The sequence below is a fragment of the Stenella coeruleoalba genome, assembly GCF_951394435.1.
Source record: "Stenella coeruleoalba genome assembly, chromosome: 10".
NCBI lineage: Eukaryota > Metazoa > Chordata > Mammalia > Artiodactyla > Delphinidae > Stenella > Stenella coeruleoalba.
Window position 1 is genome coordinate 10,307,822 of NC_137156.1, and position 20,693 is coordinate 10,328,514.

The window sequence follows — 20,693 nt, forward strand, 5'->3', positions numbered from 1 at the left end:
GTCAGCCGAAGACTCGGCACGTCAGCCCAGGAGATACCCATGCGGAACTGCATCTCCCACGCTTCTCACCGTGGGGCTCCCTGGGCAAATTCCCCTTTGGTCTCACTGTCAAGAGTATTTGTACTTGTGGCCATATGGTGATACTGATCCTGTTTCCCAAATTTGTGTGCAAAGCGTAGATTATCGCAGTATTCATTTGCAGTCTCATTCTAGGTTCCATTTTATGTCTTCACCTTTGTTCTGCTTTTTTTCACCCCTGCTTTTCTCTCTTCATTTTTAATGTACTTTATATATTCTTGTCAGTCTGTTTAATTCCTTTCCAGAATAAGGTAGACTATAAACTAATAAATAAATATGAATAAATAAAAGAAAACTTCACTGAAGCTTCTTGTCACTACTTTAGTCAGTGGTTTTTACCTCAGGTTTTAAAAATCTGATGACCCAGGAGATTCTGGTGTAATTGGTGTGAGGTGTAGCCTGAGCCCCATGACTTTTATAAGCTTTCTAGGTAATTCTAATGTGCAGCCAGGATGAGAACCAATGCTCTTTTTCATTGGAATAAAATCGTGTCACAGACAGTATGGAAACACTCAGATATAATCCTCTTCAGGTGAGTGAGCTGACTTTCTTCCTAGACTTCTCCAGGTCTTTTTAGTCAGCTACAGCCTATGTGCTTAGACCATAGTTCTTCATTTGTGTGTAAGAGGTGGGAACTAGGAAGGCGCCTTTTAAGTTTATTTATTTAATTTATTTATTTTTGGCTGTGTTGGGTCTTTGTTGTTGTAGGCAGTCTTTCTCTAATTGTGTCGACGGGCTTCTCATTGAGGTGGCCTCTCCCGTTGTGGAGCACAGGCTCCAGGCACACAGGCTTCAGCAGCTGTGGCACGCGGGCTCAGCAGTTGTGGCTCACGGGCTCCAGAGCGCGGGCTCAGCAGCCGTGGCACACGGCCTAGCCACTCCGCGGCATGTGGGATCCTCCCGGACCAGGGCTCGAACCCGTGTCCCCTGCACTGGCAGGTGGACTCCCAACCACTGCGCCACCAGGGAAGCCCCAGGAAGGCACCTTTTAAAACATTGCCTTCTGTGTGAAACTTATACTCTGAAAATGACAGAATGCTGCTGGAAGAAATACAGAAGACCTAAGTATATGGAAGGACAAAGCTGAAAAGAGTCCAGAAAATAAACCTCATGTTTATAGTCAATTGATTTTTGAAAAGGGTATGAAGACAAATCAGAAAGGGAAAGAAGAATCTTTTTAACAAGTGGTGCTGGAACAGCTGGATAGCCACCTGCAAAAGAATGAAATTGGACCCCTTAATTACACCATAAACAAAAGTGGGTCACAGACCTAAATGTAAGAGCTAAAACTATAAATTTCTTAAAATATAGGAGTAAATCTTTGTGACCTTAAGTTAGTCAAAGCCTCCTTGATATGACATCAAAAGCACAAGTAGCATAAGAAAAATGGAGAAATTGAACTTCATCAAAGTTAAAGCTTCTGTGCCTCAGCGGACACCACCACTAAAATGAAAAAGACAGTCCACAGAGTGGGAGAAAATATTGGCAAATCTGATATTTTAAAGGAACTGGTATCCAGAATATATAAAGAACGCTCACAACTCAATAATGAAAAGACGAATAACCCAATTAAAAAGTGGGCCAAAGATTTGAACAGATACTTCTCCAGATATATATATACATGGTCAATAGGCATATTGAAAAGATGCTGAGCATCATTAATCATTAGGGAAATGCAAAACCACAACCAGATACCACTTAACCACTAGCATGGCTATAATTTAAAGAATGGAGAATCCCAAGTGTTGGTGAAGAAACTGGACCCCTCATACATCGCTGGTGGGAATGTAAAATGATTCAGCTGCTTTGGAAAAGAGTATGGTGGTTCCTCAAAAGAGTACATACAGAGTTGACATATAACCCAGCATTCTACTCCTAGGTATGTGGTGAAGAGAAATGAAAATATGTGTCTACACAAAAATGTGTACATGAATGTTTATAGTAGCATGGATCATAATGAAAGATGGAAACAACCCACATGTCCTTTAACTGATGAATGGATAAACAAAACTTGTTATCTATACAGTGGAACGTTATTCGGCCATAAAAAGAATGAAGTACTGATACATGCTACAACATGGATGACGCTTGAAGACATTATATTCAGTGAAAGAAGCCAGGCACACAAGATCACATATTGTATGATTCTGTTTTGTACGAAATATCCGGAATAAGCAAATCAGCAGAGACGGAAGGTAGATTAGTGGTTGTCTAGGGTTGGGGTAGGGAGGAATGGGGAGTAACCAACTGCTAATGGGTGCAGGTTTACTTTGGGATGATGAAAATGTTCTAAAGTTGCTTGTGGCGATGGTTGTACAGTTCTGTGAATATACTAAGAAACCTGTTAAATTATACCTTTTAAATGAGTGGATTGTATGTGAATTACATCTCAATAAAGTTGTTCTATTAAAAAAGTTATTGTCTTCTAACCTATCCACTAAAATATTGGTACATCGTGGCACTTACGTGTAGCACCTGGGCCGCTTAGCATCATCAAAAGTAACATCGCAGCCAGGTAACCCAAGCCTCTTGTCTGCTTGGAAGAGCATCAGAACGCTCCCAGGTGGGGACAGGGTAAATTTTCTGAAGCAGGAAATGTGGTTCATCCCCAAATTCTATTTTTATTCTAATGTGGCTTATTTTCAGTCAGTTGATCTCCAGCTCATCTCTAATAAGTGTACAGAAAAGTACACGTCATTGTAGACAAGTAAAATGCAGATAGGGAAAAAGAAGAAAATAAAACTCGAGTGTTTCCACAGCCCAAGATAAGAGTTGGCCTCTGCCTTTCACGCTCAGGACTGACCAGCAAGGACTGGGCATCCATCGTGTTGGTCTTCACGTGAAAGGAAATGGAACTTGGTGGTTTTCCATGCAAGTTAAGAAGAGATTCTTGGCACGTACTAATGATATCACTTCATAAGTTGGGCCTCCTCAAGCCGCAGACCTGCTGCAGCTGCTACTCTTCTTCAACCAGAATTCTTCAGCTTCACGTCCTGAAAACCTGCCGTGTCTCTGTTTAGACAAACAGGCTACTTGCTAGTCAGAGACTTGGATCGGATGTGGACAGCACCGACCACAAGAACCACGAGAACAGATGCTCGTGGGTTTCTTTGGGAGCCGAGACCCTCTGTACCACGGAGTCTGGGAATTTTCCCAGATGAGTATAACTGACCAGTGAAGCCAGCAATGCTTTTGTCTAGGCGTCACCAAAGCTGACATTTAGAAGAGGCATGGGTGATCATCTTCTCATCCTACTCAGTGTTTCAAATGGGGAACCAAGCCCAGGGTGATTAAGAGGCTTATTTAAACACGCAGCTCAACAAAAGCAGAAATTTCTCACATCTTATGTGTAACAGATGTTGGCTGAACTTTAGTTAGGTCAAGGGGTGAGCAAACTGCTGCCTGTAGGCCAAATGCACCCACCATGTTTTTTGTAAATAAAGTTTTATTGGAACCTAGCCACCGCCACATGTTCCTGTATTGTCTGTGGCTGCTGTTGAACTTCAACAGCGGAAGTGAGGAGTTGCAGCAGAGACCGTCAGGCCTGCAAAGATGAAAATATTTACTCTCTGGCTCTTTACAGAAAGCAAATTGCCAACCCCTGCTCTAGGTTAATAAGAAAAATGAGAATTGGAATGATATCTCCTTTTAACCTGATTTTCTTCGTTACCTAAATAGATAGTGGGAATGCTGCCTCTGTTTTAAACTTGGATCTCACAAGAGTCCTTCGACCTTGTACAAGTTGTTTGGATTCTTTGCCCCAATTCTAATTTAGAGACTAAGTCGTGTAGAATTTACCTCCCACTGAAATGTATTAATAGTTTCAAGGTGTTAATTTGATTAGTTCCAGTTTTTTTTTGTTTTTTTTTCCCTGTCCCAGATGGTTGTCTGAGATGATTTCTGAAAAACTGTTACACTAGGCATTTTCAGATTTAGGCTTCAAGCTGTTACTCATTCCCAGAGGTCCTTGGCAAGTAAGGGTCTGCGTGCATTTGTTGAGGCAGAAGTGGGATTTGTGCTCCCGAGACACTGGTGTGCAGGGCTCTCCAAGCACCCTGGCCCTCCACGCCCTGCAACCACCTGTTGTTCATCTTTGCATTTCTCTAAACTTTGGAATTTAGTCAAAGCCCATAATTGTTTATTTAGCACCTACTATGTACTAGGCACTGCTCTGGGTGCCTAGGATAGGATATATTAGTAAACGATACACAAACCCTACCATGTGAAGATGGCATTCTAGCGGTGGAGGCAAATCGTACACAATAGGGATAATAAGTGCGCAGATTCTGTGGCCTACGACAAGTGGGGATTAGGCCGTGGGAAAAGCAGAGGTAGAGCTGGGGGGAGCAGGTGGGTTGCAGGACTCAGTGGATGGGTGGGGGGAGCCTCACTGAGAAGAGGCCTGAGCAGACTTGGAGGAGGGGAGGGAGTTAGCTAAAGAGGTGTCTGGGCTAAGAGCTTTCCAGATGCCGGGACCAGCTGGAGCAAAGTCCCCAAGGGGAAAGCAAGCCTGGGCGGTTTGAGGGGCAGCAGGGAGGCCAGCATGCTTGGAGAGGAAGGAGCGGGGAGGCGCTCCAGGAGAGGTAGAGGGGTCAGTACGGTGAGGAAGTGACCTGTGTGCTGGGCAGGTGCTCCCAGAAGAAGCTCACTGCAGGTGGAGTTGAGAAGTCTCAGGAATTCTTAGCTAGAAGATGGTTTTATCGCTTGTCTTATTTATGTATTTACTCCTCAAGAGTATAAAGAGGTTAGTTCTTTTAATTTACAGCTGATCACATTTGATAGGGAAGGCCCGTGCTCTCCCAGGCAAAGGGGCCCTGTGGTCTGTTAACCAAAAAAGTCACTTAAAGCAAGAATATAATAAAAAAGGACACGTAAGTATTTCATTTTCATTTAAAGCATAAATGTGCATTCATTTGCCTTTTTTTTTTCTGATAGAGCCAAAGGCCTTTTCGTTAGTGGGAATCTACTGACTGGAGCTCACCTTTCTTGCATAAATCATATTCATAATCCTCCTGGTGTTCCCCAAATTTCCCTGAAGAGAAAAATCACCTGAGCCTTTATTTTATAAAACAAAACAGATAACCAAGAAAATCAGACCCCAAGGCCCCGGTCTGGACTTCCTGAGTCAGAATAGCCAGGGCAAGAGGGCTGTTTATTTGTATATTTAACGAGTGACCTAGGTGATTCTTATCATCAGGAAATCTTGGAAAACACTGGAATACAACTCCTGGTTTAGATATTTTTCTGTTTATTTGTGTTTTGGGGGGGCCATGCTGCGAGGCTTGCAGGAACTTAGTTCCCCCACCAGGGGTTGAACCCATGCCCTCGGCAGTGAAAGCACAGCGTCCTAACCACTGGACCACCAGAGAATTCCCTGTTTTTTCTTTTTTTAAGTGGAGAAAGAACATACAAAAAAACTTTGAAGCATTTTGCCCTCATCTTGTCCACCTACATCTAATTTGACAGAATTGTTTTTAATAACATGTTATGTCTTTCCAAAGCATTCAGCTAATTTTCCTAGAAATAATCCTCTTTTAATAGCTATATTTTTGCATTAATTAAATTTTTAATTAAATTGGATCATTACATTAACCAATAAAAGTGGCATGAACATATTCTGGGCGAAACACAGTGGTCTTGGTTATCCTACAATGGGAGGGATGAGGGGAGAGGCACCAGGCTGCTAGAACAGGGGTCTTCAAACACCTTTGTTCTTGTACCCCGTTTACACTTTTTTTTTTTTTTTTTTTTTTGCGGCACGTGGGCCTCTCACTGCCGTGGCCTCTCCCGTTGGGGAGCACGGGCTCCGGACGCACAGGTTCAGTGGCCATGGTTCACGGGCCCAGCCGCTCCGCGGCATGTGGGATCTTCCCGGACCGGGGCACGAACCCGTGTCCCCTGCATCGGCAGGCGGACTCTCAACCACTGCACCACCAGGAAGCCCCCCCGTTTACATGTTTAAACTTGACATCTAAAATTTATCAAAATCATTGAAAAAGATGTGATTCCGAATTACTGGAAATAAAATACCGACATTTAAAAATAAAACTGCCATTATCCTAAACTGCCATTTAAATGTATCCAGTCAAATCGAAATGTCACAACTGCTTGATACCCACGTCATCCATTTACAGAATAAATATACAAGCCCTTTTTAACAATGAGAACCTTCACATTTTTTCTTTTTCTCTTTGAACTGGTATTCCCATCCTACTTCTACCGTAGAAATTTATATTAATGTATTTTTATGCTTGGAAAATCTTTTGTTGACTATCCTATTATATTCTGCTGTAAAATATATGAGTTACTGAACTATTTTCAAGTTAAAACTTAAAAATTGTTCCATTGAAAAATTCTTGTAGATGGAATTATCACTGCAGTAATTTATAGTACTAAGTTGTTGAAAACAACAAATGATACATTTTGATTAATAATTCCATAAAAGTAAAACTATGGGAAATGCATCTCTTAATAGATGCATGGGGCATGAGTTTTTTGAATTAGTTCGGGTATCCATGGCTGAGTATTACGCATTGTTAGAAGGAGACGGAGTTCATGTTGTTGTAGCCCAGTCGGCCTGTGGTCACAGGAAACCTGTATTCTGAGAAGATCATGTTTCCTGACCCACTGCAGTGAGCGAGACCCCAGAGGAGCCGTGGGGCATGTCCCCAAACAAAGGAAAAGATGGAGTTATTATAGGATTTGGAAGGAGGGTTGAGTTCAGGTAAAGTTTAAATGAAGCAGTTTTTGATAGACTCAGCAACTAGCAGGGCTGTGGGTGTGGAGAGGGGTCAGATCTTCTCTGGCTGCAAAGTGGCCGCCAAGGTCCTGTTTCCTTGAAGGTAGATGTGGAACCCTGGTCCCAGACATCCCTTACCTGGAGCTCTGCACCTGGGTTGGAAGTAAGGCTGCTTCTCGGAGGCTTAGGTCCTCCAGATGCAGGATATTTCATTCTTTACTGCCGTCATACTGGTAGTGTATGATTTTAGAGGACAGAATTCCTACTCAGTGAGTAACAAAGCAGTGGTCGCTCAAAGAAGGGAGTTGTTATGATACTGTGCAGCTTGTCCTGGGGGAAAAAAATTGTGTTTCTTGCTAGCTTTGCAGCTGGCTGTATCTGTGTCTCTAACTCCAGTCTGAGGGATGGCAGGGAAGATTTTTACTGGCCGAGCTAAATTTTGCCTTTTCAATGTCCAATGTCAATTGTAATTCTTTGTTTTTGCTTTTTTAAAAAAATATTTATTTACTTGGTTGCACCGGGCCTTAGTTGCAGCAGGCGGGCTCCTTAGTTGTGGCACATGGGCTCCTTAGTTGTGGCAGGCGGGCTCCTTAGTTGCAGCTTGTGGGCTCCTTAGTTGCAGCATGCATGTGGGATTTAGTTCCCTGATGAGGGATCGAACCCAGGCCCCATGAATTGGGAGCGCAGGGTCTTATCCACAGGGAAGTCCCAGTTTTTGCTTTTTATAGATGAAAGTACTGAGAAACCTGGGCCTCATAAACCCTGGGCGTGAAAGGAATTTCATTATGGCATCGCCACTCAGATTTTGGACCTCCTTCCAAGTTACACGCTGAAATACCCATAGTAATCTTGAATCACGTTTAGTGAGCTGTTCATTGACAATTCTATAAGACCCTCTTTCAATTTTACTGAAAGCAAGGATGAAACGGCCCTGCTTGCATGTGTTACCCGGCCTTTGGAAACCGTTTGTTTTCTCAGATCCACACCGATATTTCAGACATCCCTTTCTTTTCACGTTCTGGGATAAGGCGCCATTGTAAGGTTTGGGATGGGTGAGGTGAGCTGCAGCTTGCTTTGGTAAATAGGGAGGAGGGTGAATGTGGAAAGGGGCACAAGGAAGAACATGTGGAAGCTGAGGCTCTCCGTGCCTGGCTGTGCTTCTCGGAAAGTCCTCAAGGGACTGTGCTGGGGCGGAGCTTTTTAGCGGCCAGTGTTCCACATGCTGCCAGTGGTAGAAGGATCAGAGAGGCCATTTGGTCGGGGATGTCTGTTCGTGGCACAGAGAACAGTATTCAAGGGCTAAGGCATTCATGATTTGTGTTGTATCAAGAATAAGTAATATGACCAAATACTTTTTTCATTTTTAACTGTGCTCAGTTGATTTTCTTATTAACGATACACTAGAATTAGTTGGGTATTTTTTCCCCCTGTCCTAAGTGTTTTCCCTTGAAGGAAGCAGAAGTCGTTGGTTTTTCTTCTTTTCTCTCCCTCCTCTTTCTTGATCTTTGTCTTTTTCCTACTTTCTGACTGCAAGTCAGGGCTAGTCGCGAGTTCAGTGGACGGCTGCAGAGGCCCGTGGCCTCAGGTAAGGTCCTTACGGTCCACATGGCGCATGAGGCTCTTTTTTTCTTGTCCTTATTACCTGTCAGTAAGATTTTGTAAAACTTACAATATGTCAGTTATGAGTTTGGCAAAGCAATCACAAAATACAACCATGTCTCCCCTTCTTCCTTAAAAGAAAATCCTTATTTATAGCACCTAAATTCTAAGCAATTGCTTTCCCAAAGTCCCTTGGTGACAGGGGCCAACCCATAGTGAAGTGTCTGCATTTGGAGTTTTCAGAAACTAGATGAAAGAACTGGGCACAGAAACGCATAAGACCGCATTTGTGAGAATGTGAATTTTACTCTGGTTGTAACTAAGAAAGTTGACTTGCTGAAGGAGAATGTTCATCTTGCTCCTAACTCTGCTGTGTTCGTCCTGCTATTTCAGGTTTCATTTCCAGGGGCCATGTGGAACGACGCTTCCTGAAGCCCTTGCGCCTCATGAAACTGAAACTGTTTCTTAATTGCCCTGAGGAAGGAAGAAATCACAGTGCATCTATAAGTACCAGGCCACCAACAGGAGAAACAGTCTTGTGGATGGTGAGCTGAATACTGAAAGGTCTGAATGTATCTTCTGGAATCCAAACTGCTGATAAGTGATGGGACTTAGAGGAAATTGTAGTAAACGTGTTTAGAAGGAGAAGTCACAGAACTTCTCAAGTCAATTCACGTTATCTGGTTTGAACTAAACATAAGATACCTCTGATGTGTTTGGTTGGTTACCGGGAGGGAAACAACTTTGTAATTAGATTGTCTAAAAAAAGTAATTTTTTTTTTTGCTATTTGGGTAGAGGGGTAAAACCCTGGTATTTCTGATTTTTGTGCAAGGTTTGGTGGAAAATAATATCCCTTTCTACAGCTGGTAATTGACTGTATAAAGGTGTTACCCCAAGAGATATCTTTGTTGGAGACTTTCTCTTGTCAATGTTTATCTTGTTTGGCTGCCTAACCTCAGTTTCAGGGGGATAGCTTAAAACAAGAATTCAGGCAAGGAAGGAAAAGAAATTAGCAGTAAGGTAGAAAATCAGGATGAGAAAAAAGAATAATGCAAATATATGGACTCCAAGGACAAACACAGCTGCCTAAAATTTAGCACTGGCCTTCCGAGTGGGTCATTCCTCAATATTATAAACACAGAAGGACATTTCTCACTATCATCAACACACGCTTCCCCCGACACTGAATTTTGAAGGGAGTTTTTCCCGTGGGACTTGAAAGTTTTATGCTCATACTACCTCTGCGTAAAGTAGGAAGAATACAGCCCTCTCCTCAAGTCCCACCATCTAACGCAGCTCCCAGGGATGCCTGCTGCCGGCAAGGCAAGCATCAGAGGCCTGACAGAGGAGCGGCCTTCAGTAAACAGCGCATGAAGGTCGTACATAACTAGCTCCCTTGGATCAGGTGGGCTCCCTGGGTGATTATGCAGCTGGGCCATATCATCCCCACCCCTTACAAAACTGCATTTAATATTACACCCTTGGCGTTTGTAGAAGTAGATGACAAGACGCTGTGACATAAAACTTTGTACTGCATTTGCAAGTCATGCCTTTTAATAAATCCCAAGTATCCTTTGCATGGGCAAGAGGGGTGCCCATAACCCACAGGGAGTCTGAAAGATCAGCCAGGCACCCTGAGGGCTCCCGTCATATGCTTTTACGTGGGTGGGTCAAAGCACGCACACTGACGGGACTTGTAATACTTATAATGCAGGTTTTGTACATAAAATACCATCATTCACTTCTAGTAGGTTTGTTGTAGGGCTTCCTAAAAGTGCACTGTATACAATTCCCTAGTGTTAGCAGTGATGGAAGTCAGAACACTGTTTCAGGGAGTCGGACTATATTTTTAATTCGTAATTTCTATCTGACCAAGATCCAGATATTTCAGAACTGTTCTTTGCAACTCCCTTCCTACTAGGTTGTTGGTACCAGTAGCTGTTTTTTGTTTCTGTTTTGTCAATTCTGTTCATGTTTTGGTCTTGTTTTTAAACTAGGAATTGCTTCCAAATCAGAGCAGAGGAAAAGCGAATTGAAAATACTCCACAATTTATGTGAGGTAGGATTATTCAGTTCAATTCAATATTTACTGAACATCTGCCGTATGACAGACATTAGAAGTACAGTGCTTAGAGAGAGATGGACCATCCCTCAAGGAATTCACAAAGACTGGGTTGGGACAATTGTCATATGAACTGGTAAACAGCGTGGAAGCTATAGTTACAGAAATGTGTTCAAGATTCAGAGAATGCCATTAGAGATGAGCAGAGTGGGGATGGGGTCGATCTTAAGGTGCTTGGAAGTCTTTAAGAGGAAGTCAGCCTGGGTGGGAGTTTTTGAAGGTATAAATAGGAGTTCCAAGGGCAGAGTGTGTGTCACTAGGGCATGTCCAAATGCAAGGTAAATATGAAATAGCTTGGTTTGTTCAGAGAAAGATGAATCATTTGCTATCGTATAATGGGTGAGAGAAGATAAACACAAAGGTCATGAAGGGCCACGTATGCTAGGAAATGAAATAAGTATACTTGGGGCAGGGGCGGGGGCATAAATATACACAGTACGGGGGGGTTGCGTCACTAAGTGACGGTAGGATGGGCAGACACCGTGCAAGGTCCTGGGGTTACAGCAGGGAACCGGGGAGGGGGGTCCCCGCTCTCAGTGAGCTCCCGTTCTAACGGGAGAGTCAGACAACAAGCTGTTAAGGCGAGGAGTCAGTGATGGACACAGAACAGGCAGTGGCCGAGGGCTGGTGGTCAGGGATGCCCGTGAGAGGGCGGCCGAGGTCGCCACGCCCACGTTTGGTGCTGAGGATCGATTTAAATCCGAGTCTGTCGACCTTGTTTCTCGTCGGCGACAACAGGGCTGAAAGGCATGGGGTCCTGCCGCCATAGCGCACTTCTTCCTTTTGAAACTGCACTTCTGTGGGGAGTGCGGAAAGCCGAATATCGACCAGGCGGATCTCGGAGCTAAAAAAGGCGGCGATAGGGCGACTGGGGCTTGTGGGTCACCGGATGGCGGGACCTGCGAGCCCACCTCAAGGAGCGCGAGGACCCAGCCAACCCTGCTCCCGGCATCCCCGCCAAGGAGGCAGCAGGATGTATCTTTCCCGCCTAGAAACCACGGCCACCTGCTCTCGCAGTCGTGAGCGAGGAGGGAGCCGCGAGGCCTCCTGCGCGCAGCCCCGGAGTCGGGCAGAAGGGAAGGGCCCCCAGCTTTTCTCAGGCCACGCCCGTCCCCGCTCTGCGCATGCGCCTCTGCATAGCTCAATGGGGCCTCGGAACCTGCAGAGGGCGACAGAACCCGCGGCGCCTGCCTTTTACGTCATGCTCCGCTTGCGTGCTGATTCCGGGTCAGAGGTCGGGCGCAGCTTGGGTCATGGTGCAGCTCAGACCGCGCGCGTCCCGCGCTCCGGTTTCGGCGTCGGCGATGGTGGACGAGGGCCAGCCCGCCTCGGAGGAGGAGGCGGAGCACGGCCTGTTGCTCGGGCAGCCGAGCAGCGGCGCGGCTGCCGAGCCGCTGGAGGAAGACGAGGAAGGGGACGATGAGCTTGACGACGAGGCCCCGGAGGAGCTGACTTTCGCCAGCGCTCAGGCGGAAGCGAAAGAAGAGGAGCGGCGAGTTCGCGAGACCGTGCGCAGGTTCGGAGCCTGCGGCCGGGCGGGGAGAAGCGCCCCTTCCCATCCCGCTCGTCCCTGCCCGGACTGACTTATCGCCTTTTCTCCCAGGGATAAAACGCTTCTGAAGGAGAAGAGGAAGCGACGCGAGGAGTTGTTCATCGAACAGAAGGTTGGAGGGGAGGGCGGCGTTTCACAACGCGGCTCGGGGTAGAATTCAAAGTTGCTAGGATGTGGGGTAGAGGAAAGTCGCTAATATTTTCTTCTGACTACAGTGACAAGGTGCTCATGCTCTTTGCTGTCCACCGATTGAAAAAGGGAGTGGGAAGAAGTGGGAACCTGAAATCGTAGGGTCAGTCCCACCTCTGACGCTCGGCGGAGGTAGTTTATTTGAAACTGGGTCGCCGTGAGAATTAAGTGCTTTGGAAACTAAGGGCCGTTCCAACGTGGAGGATGATTGATGTGCTCTCTGCTGTTTAGCAGATTGGCCACAGAACTGACTCCATATGGACGTGATAGTAACTGCTTCCAGTGTATGATAGTGACCTGAGGGTTCCAGCCTTCACATCTTCCGAAGAATGTGGAATAGTTTCTGAGATGCTTGGTCCCAGTCTTCCCACAGCTTAGAGATAGTGGAGGGCGGTGTTCAGCCCAATTCATTTATTTGCCTAGAGGTAGGGCTGTCCTTAAAATGGTAACTTTTAAAAGCAATCCAGGGCATATTGTCGTGTACCTCACTTTTAATTGATTTTTAAAACGTTTTTAAGAAAAGAAAACTTCTTCCAGATACTATTCTAGAGAAGTTAACTACAGCTTCACAAACTAGGTAAGTAATGGATCTCGTTTTATTACTTGCCTACATACAGTCTTTGAATTACATATTGGTACATTTATTTGAACTCAAATAACTGAAGAAATTGTAAAGTCTAAATTAAAAAGCTACACAGTATTTGACTTTGGTGGGACAGGTTGAGGGAAATATTCCACTTATTTTCAGTCTTCTGGTTTTTATTATGTTTGTTGTTTTCCCCATAGGTAACTAGTTTCTGAGTTGCTGATCCCAGTGTGTTCATTCAATAAGTTGTGGGCCACTGTCATTGTACTAGGGGCAGGATAGATGGTGTGAATAAAAGTGTTTTGAAATTTATCCTTTAGTGGAGTAGCAGGCAATTATCCATAGGCTCCTAAAACTCAAGCTTGTCCCATACTTGCCCTATCTGCCACTAACGTGGCCTCCCTCCTCGTTCCCCATTTCACTTAGCAGCTCTGCCATCCACTGCACATTTAAAGCTACTTTTCCTCATCTGTACCAGGGAATCAATCAAACCATACTTAATTTACATTTCTAAATATTTGCTTTCCCCCCTCCCCATTCCCCCTTATCTCCTCTTACTGCTTTCAGTTTAGAAGTTTAGCCCTGCATCTTTGACTTAGGACAGTCGTTCTCAAATTTTCAGTAAAAGAACTTTCTCCAGAGTTACTCGGTTTCTGGATACATCACGGTGACAAAGTCCTTTTCACCTTTCAAAACCAAGTCCAGATGTCACCTGTCTTCTCTCACTCCCTCTACCCCATCGCTCGCCCCACCATCGAGCTTTTCCAGTGTGCAAGTGATTCTGTGTAGATATCTCATTGTATTTTGCCATTTGTCTTTCTCTCCATTAGACCGCACTTCTTGAGGCTATAAATTCTTGTCTCTATCCTCGTTTGTGTCTAAATTGTTCAATTAATGCTTCGAGATCTCTCCAAATAAAGTGAGGCAGGCCTACCACCTTTCACTTTGTATTTCAAATACTGTACTATATAATTCTTAAATATTTCACTTTAACTCTGTTAACCACAACAGTCTGCTTTGGAAGCCTGCTAATATATTTTCAGATTTTAAATTCTGAGAAGATATTCCCAACCTAGTATAGTTTGTTGATTTTGAGTTGTCAGTTCACTGGGGAGAGACTCTTTCTTTCTAAAGATCCTAAGTAAAAACTGAGAATGGTGGTAGTAAAGGGGGGGGGAGGGGTATCTTATTTGTAAAACTAGATGAAATTTTGTAACAGGTTGAGTCACCTTTGCTCTCTGCCATCCCAATTAGTGTTCTTCTTGTTCTTCCTTAGTGTGAAGAAATCACCCGCAAAGTTGAAAGAAGGTATGAACTATTCTAATTTAAATAACTTCTCATCAAGTGCCAACTGCATTTGCAGATATTTGCAGTCAAATGTTACTGACCCTTAGAAAGAGCATGGGAACAGGCCTGGCCAGTTGTAGCTTATTTCTTACAAATAAAAATCACACACTGGTGTGTAGTGGGTATTTAAAGTGAACTCCAGTATGTGTTCCTGATTTATTTTTACACCAATGCTAATTAGAAATATAACTCAATTTTTTAGTGAATTTGCAAAAGAAAAATGAAGAATGTGAGAAAGGAAGTGACTCAAAGAAAGCTAAAGAAAAAGTGCAAAAAGTACAGACTGTTGGGTAAGAAGAGTCTTCTTTTTTTGTGTGTAGGATGTAAAGGTGACCTTTGGAGGAGAGTATTGGCTTAATTAGTAGCAGTTTCAGATTGGATCCTCTGTGGAAAGTTTTTGGTATTTATATTTAAAAAAATATTTATTTGCTCTACTAAGATGTAAACATTACTTGTAAAATAGTCCTGTAATTTAGTTTTATCATCTTACCCGTGCATATACAAAATTAGGACTTGGGATATTGTTTCCCACTATTTGAGTCAACTAACAAAAATACTTTATTTTGAAAATAAGCACTGCCTCATTTTGACCTTTTGTATTGATTACCAGCCAGAATAAAAGCTACTTGGCTGTAAGGCTGAAAGACCAAGATTTGAGAGATTCAAGGCAAGAAGCGGCCAAAGCCTTCATACAGAATTGTTTATATGGTCCTGGAACCAACAGAACTACTGGTAATTTCTTTATGGAGTATTTTTCTCCCTTTTAACTGCAAGTTAAACAAAGCAATGATAAATAATTCTCTTTCCTAGTAAACAAGTTCCTGTCTCTTGACAACAAGAGGTTACCGGTGAAAAAGGCCGCAGCCCAGTTTTTGAATAATGCTTGGGGTAAGATTCAGCTTTGTTCTCTGAATCTGATAGTTTTATATATTGTATAATGTTCTTTAAAAAAAAAATTTTTGTTTATTTGGCTGCGCTGGGTCTTAGTTGCGTGCGGCACGTGGGATCTTCACTGCCACGTGTGGGATCTTTAGTTGCGCATGCAGGCTCTAGTTCCCTGACCAGGGATCGATCCCGGGCCCCCTGCATTGGGAGCACAGTCTTAACCACTGGACCACCAGGGAAGTCCCTGAAAGATGTTCTTTTTTAAGGAGATAGTAAATACTCATGCAGTATCGATGTTTTTCTTACAATGGCTTCTATTACTATTTTAAACTTGCTTCTGAAGAATAGGTCAGTGCAGTATGTATGCACATGTACCTAATTTTAATATTTACACTCATGTGTTAACTAGAAAATTTGGAATTGTTTCTTGGGAATTTTATCTCTTTATTATTCTTAACTGCACAAAACCTTCTATTCTAGCATCCCAGAAAAAACAAAATGCCAAGAGGTTTAAAAGACGTTGGATGGTCATAAAGATGAAAACTTCTAAGAAGTAAATCAAAGCTAAATGAAGAACGAGGACTTTGTATGTACAGAACTTATAAATTTTTAGTTTAGAGCATTTAATTTTTCTGAAAAGATTAATAAAAGACTTACAAATCATTTTAGAGGGTCATTATAAAAATCGTAAGTCTGTTTGGGGTAGTACCCAGTCACATGTCATCCATGGAGTATAAGTAATTGTGCCTTATAGTCTTTGAGCATCCTGGAAGAAAAAGCAGTTTAAAAGGACTTGTTTTCCTTTCTTTTTATAATTGTTTACCCATTTTACTGAACACAAGCAGTGCCCACACCAGTAGGGCTCCTCTGCTACCCCTCCCCCCATCCCCTGCAGGGTGTGTGGCAGGAAAAGTCTTCCACTACAGCTCTCAGATGCTTTAGTTTCTTGGATATTTTTGTGCTATTGATGAGAATTTCACAGAATACGAGGAAGAGTGCAGTATCTAAGTGTAGCTAGATAATCTGTTCTTTTTTAAAAGAAGGTTTACCAAACCAAAGGACATGGTTGGTTGTTATCCTGTTGAACAGCTTGTTTTTATGTTTTACTTTTAACCAGTTTGGGAGTTTGCTGTAAAAATGGCAAGTCACATGCCATATTATGATTGTGAAAACAAGAAGATTCATTTCCTGCTTTCTTTCTGTATCACCCGTAGTATCGGGTTTGACCCTAATCCACAGAGGCCAGTAAACTCAAGGCAGTCTGAGGTTGCAGAACTCAGATTTATAGTAGCAACCACTCATTTTAGTTGTTCTAACTTTATATTAATCGTGAGAAGTATGCCAGTACCTAATATAAATTCAATTGACACTCTAGTATCTGTAGAAGTAAATTTTTAATGGCTGGTTAATTATATCACTACATTTTTATTGCAATATAGTACTCATTTAAGCACTTAAAAATGGAAGGTGTACAAAGATTAAATTAAGACACGGTAAATTGACTAAATATTTGGTTTTTATATAAATAAAGGTCATGACCACACTGTTGACATGTAATACTGTTATAATACAACAGTTAAACTTGTGAGTCTACAACAGAAGTCTCTGTAGTTAAACAGGAAACAAAGTTGAAAAAGACCATGTTAAAACAAAACTACTGGGACTTAACAGGTCGGGATTGTAAGTAGCAACAAACATATTCACTCAGCTCCTGAGTATTTCAAGTTTTACAGTACACATTAAAAATGATTTCTTCCATCAACACTATAAATTCAAACTGTCAGATGTTTATGCATTTTGCAGGTTACACTGATTGAATTGCTTACATGGGAGCGGGGGTCAGAACACCTCCCAATTTGAAGTTTACATCACCCACATGCTAACACAAACACAACTTGTTCCGTTTCCTTCCCCCCTCTCTCCCCCCAACAAAGAAGGCAGGATTTTTTGGTTTCTTTTAGGTAATTGTTTTAAAGGATTTGTGATGATCAATTTGAACGTCTGAAATTCAGTAATATTTAACTCTTAGACAACTAAGAGGTTAAAGATGGAAAATAATTTCTCCTAACACTAAGTTAGAAAATCATTTGCATCATGCTGTAAACTAGGAAGCAATGTAAAGCAACAAAAACCTGTCCCCAGTACATAATTTAAAAAATCTAAATTTCAAATCAGCAGAACTGGTCTACTTCCATGTTGACTATATGCCACAATATAAGTGTGAGCTCCGTGAATGCATAGCTAATGTAGGTAGTCTTCCACTGTGGCAAAAGCACAGGATCCAATTCCTGATCGAGCCATCAGTCCTAGACACTGTGTGGCCTGTCCCATGGCTAGGGCAAGTGGAGGTTGCTTTGGCAGATTGTGGGTTTCTGAGGAAAAATGATTAAAAATGGAAATAGCAATTAGCAATACATTTCAAACAACGTCTCTCAATCAGGAAAATACAGCATTACTTACAAAATTACTGATGTCTATACTGCTCTTAACTACCTAGCTAGCTAGCAAAGCTGGTTTTTAAGCAAACAGCACATGCCTTGGACATCTACTCTGACAAGGTAATATGGTTACTGGGTATTCAAGTAATAAGAAAAAATTCTTGCAGAATTAGACTTTCAAGGTGTTAGACACTCAAAAACTTCCACATTTACTATGATGGAAACGATGTAATTATCTAATGTTTGCAGTGGGGAGTAAGGAATATTTAGTATTTCCCTTCTATTTTTCCAAGGTTAATTGACATTACCAAAGAAAACGGCACCAGGTTTTCGGTACAAGTTTCACTGATGGATTCTTCCCCTTCTGGGAACAGGACCCAACAGAGGCTGCCGAATCCTTTCCATGGCATGTTGGTGAATGTCATTTGGGTTGGTAAGGGAGCAGGTGGTGATGGTGACCACGAGAGACAACTGAGCCAAACGACCTTATAGTCTGAGGAGTTAATTTACAATTGATAGGATAAACATCTGTAAAAATCACCATTAAATGGAATTTTCAGGGTCCTACCTACCAGACATTTGTCAGACAGCTGTAGTACAAATGTAACCATCAGCAAAATTCATTCTTTGCCAGAAATGAAAAACTGGACTAATGATAAAAGTGACCAAACCCATAGAAGCTGATAACTTTTCCTTGTGTGCAGGTGTCCAAATTTTAATTTTAGGCAGATTCCCAGTTAGTAAAATTACTAATCAGTCCTTGTAGGCACAGCTGACAGCAGGGCAAGAACAGTGATCCAGGGCTGGTTAAGGCTCCATGTGGTTGGTTCTGAGGCTGCACATAGCGGTGGGAGAAAGAGAAGTTCCGGAAGGGATGAGGCAGAAATAAAGGGAGCAGGTTCCGGACTTAAGGTGTAAGGGGAAGTAACACAGGATGAAGAATATTAGAATACAGATAACGCAAGAAAAGATGCACACGCTGGTGAAAAGTGGTCTGTGGGTTAAGATTATTCAAGTACTAGCTCTTCTCTGGCAAGATGCTCTTCAGCTAAATTCTGATGGTGATACATTTTTTGGTCAACTCTAAGCAGGAATGACTTTATAAACTAACTCTGCCTCAGCTAGAATCAGGAACAATTTAATTTTTACACAAAATCAACATAACAATAAACAATGAAAAGGAAACCATCCTTTCAAAAATATCTCTTGAAGGTTCACAGGGAAGTAACCTTGCTCAGAGGTAAGCACATTACAGTTTTATTTTGGCCAAGGCAGGCACATCTGTAAGCATCTTTAAATTTTTTTAGCATATGAAACTCACAGGAATTACAGATCATATAACTTTAAGCACTATTTAGAGATGAAGCTGTGTAATATAGCACAGTGTTTATAAATATGCACACATACATCCACAGCAATTTAAGTCTCATTACTTTTGCAAGAATTATATACATTTAATATAAGTTTAAGCACTGTTTACAGCTGAACTACATAATACATGGCACAACATGTAAGCATACACATGTCCTGGATAATGGTCCTAAGCAATTTACTACTGAAAATTTTTAATTCCCCTGGAGAACCCAAGATTTTTAACTGTCATAAGAAAACTGTTCACTTTTCAAAAATTCTTTTGAAGTCTGAGTGTTTACCTAGATACAAAGCAATTTAGGGCTTCATGATTACCTATAATGTAGTCATTTCAAAAAGACAATTATAGTAAACCATTATTTGCCCTACGATCCCAGCACTGCTACTAAGTACACTTATTTTTACCAATAAAGCTAAATGAATTTCGTATAACCAAAGAAAATACACATTACCCAAAGAAAATTCACATTGAATTTGTATAACAAAAAACACTACTACTATTCCAGAACTTCAGTGTTAGACCATAACACCATGAATTAATAATGAATTTCAGAAGGACAAAGAAGCAGATTAAGGCCCAAACGTGCATACTTTTAAACTGCTTCCTTTACATTCCAGCCACATGAGCCCTGGCCTTCACTCCAACAAGTCTCTCTGTGTGACACTGATCCTATCTAAGATAGTTTCAGACATAAACCTAACAGGGCCAAACAGCACAGAACAGACTTCTAAACTGGTAGTCCCCATTTTTCTTGAGGAATTACATTCTAAAAAGGTGAAAAATCGCTCTCATCTGAACTACCTCTGAGAAAAACTGCCCAGATATGAAAAGTTTTATGTGAACAATCAACCCTGTAGTTTATATATAAACGCACAAAATGTGCAGTTACTGAATTCACATAGAAAGTATTTGTTCAGGGGACTCCCTGGTGGCTCAGTGGTTAAGAATCCACCTGCCAATGCAGGGGACACGGGTTCGATCCCTGGTCCGGGAAGATCCCACATGCCGCGGAGCAACTAAGCCCGCACGCCACAACTACTGAGCCTGTGCTCTAGAGCCCGCAAGCCACAACTACTGAAGCCTGCGCGCCTAGAGGCCATGCTCTGCAACAAGAGAAGCCACTGCAGTGAGAAGCCCGCGCACCGCAACGAAGAGTAGCCCCTGCTCGCCACAACTAGAGAAAGCCCGCGTGCAGCAACGAAGACCCAACGCGTCCAAGGATAAATAAAGATTAAAAAAAAAAATTGTCCTCTGTTTAAAAAAAAAAAAAGTATTTGTTCAGTACATAAATACCACACTCCTACTTTGCAATGAGTTGCTCACAGGAATGGCAACCAACCAGGGGACAGCAAATCCCAGTTTCTCACTTCGTGCTCCCCCTGCCTAAGCCTGCTGTTCTCCCCTTCCCTCCCTTTTTTACTTGGTAAGGGCATGTAGTTAAACATGCTGAACTTCAATGAGAATGTCACGTGTCTCCAAGGGTTGATGCTGACAGCACTCACTCGAGCCCCGTGGGAGCTGTGACACAGGTGGCTCGGGCCAGATATGCTTATGTACACGTTCACACAAAAACTTCTGTCTTCCAGAATCACAAGATGCACCCCAATATACCTGTTTTTACTCCATTTGAATCTATTTAATCTGGGATTGAGATACCAGAGGAAGTTTTCTATACTTTAAGGTAATTTTAATTTTTTAAATGTAGAAAACATTTCCCTTATGATTTTACCAAAACATAAATGCCAGCACAAATACCATCTCAAATACCCCAGAGACTAGCTAAAG

At 42.4% G+C, this 20,693-nt stretch overlaps 3 protein-coding genes across 17 annotated transcripts in view; 2 read left to right on the forward strand and 1 right to left on the reverse strand.

Moving 5' to 3' along the window:
* Window positions 1–10,143, forward strand: part of SIRT5 (sirtuin 5) — a 28,639-nt gene extending 18,496 nt beyond the window's left edge. For all 11 annotated transcript variants that reach the window (XM_079932703.1, XM_079932701.1, XM_079932705.1 and 8 more), the window contains one exon: window positions 8,810–10,143. In XM_079932703.1, the coding sequence (XP_079788829.1) occupies window positions 8,810–8,885 (76 nt within the window). In that variant the 3' untranslated portion in view covers window positions 8,886–10,143. The remainder of the gene's footprint in view (window positions 1–8,809) is intronic.
* A 1,517-nt stretch (window positions 10,144–11,660) lies between these two features.
* NOL7 (nucleolar protein 7) lies at window positions 11,661–20,687 on the forward strand. Its single transcript, XM_079933681.1, has 9 exons — window positions 11,661–12,055; window positions 12,143–12,203; window positions 12,799–12,857; window positions 14,143–14,174; window positions 14,416–14,503; window positions 14,824–14,945; window positions 15,024–15,101; window positions 15,579–15,684; window positions 17,830–20,687. Exons 1-8 carry the CDS (start codon window positions 11,664–11,666, stop codon window positions 15,653–15,655), a joined length of 909 nt encoding a protein of 302 aa, XP_079789807.1. The 5' UTR covers window positions 11,661–11,663; the 3' UTR covers window positions 15,656–15,684; window positions 17,830–20,687.
* The window catches only part of RANBP9 (RAN binding protein 9), a 160,199-nt gene continuing 155,162 nt past the window's right edge, over window positions 15,657–20,693 (reverse strand). For all 5 annotated transcript variants that reach the window (XM_079933669.1, XM_079933668.1, XM_079933667.1 and 2 more), the window contains one exon: window positions 15,657–17,470. In XM_079933669.1, coding sequence (XP_079789795.1) covers window positions 17,340–17,470 — 131 coding nt within the window. In that variant the 3' untranslated portion in view covers window positions 15,657–17,339. The remainder of the gene's footprint in view (window positions 17,471–20,693) is intronic.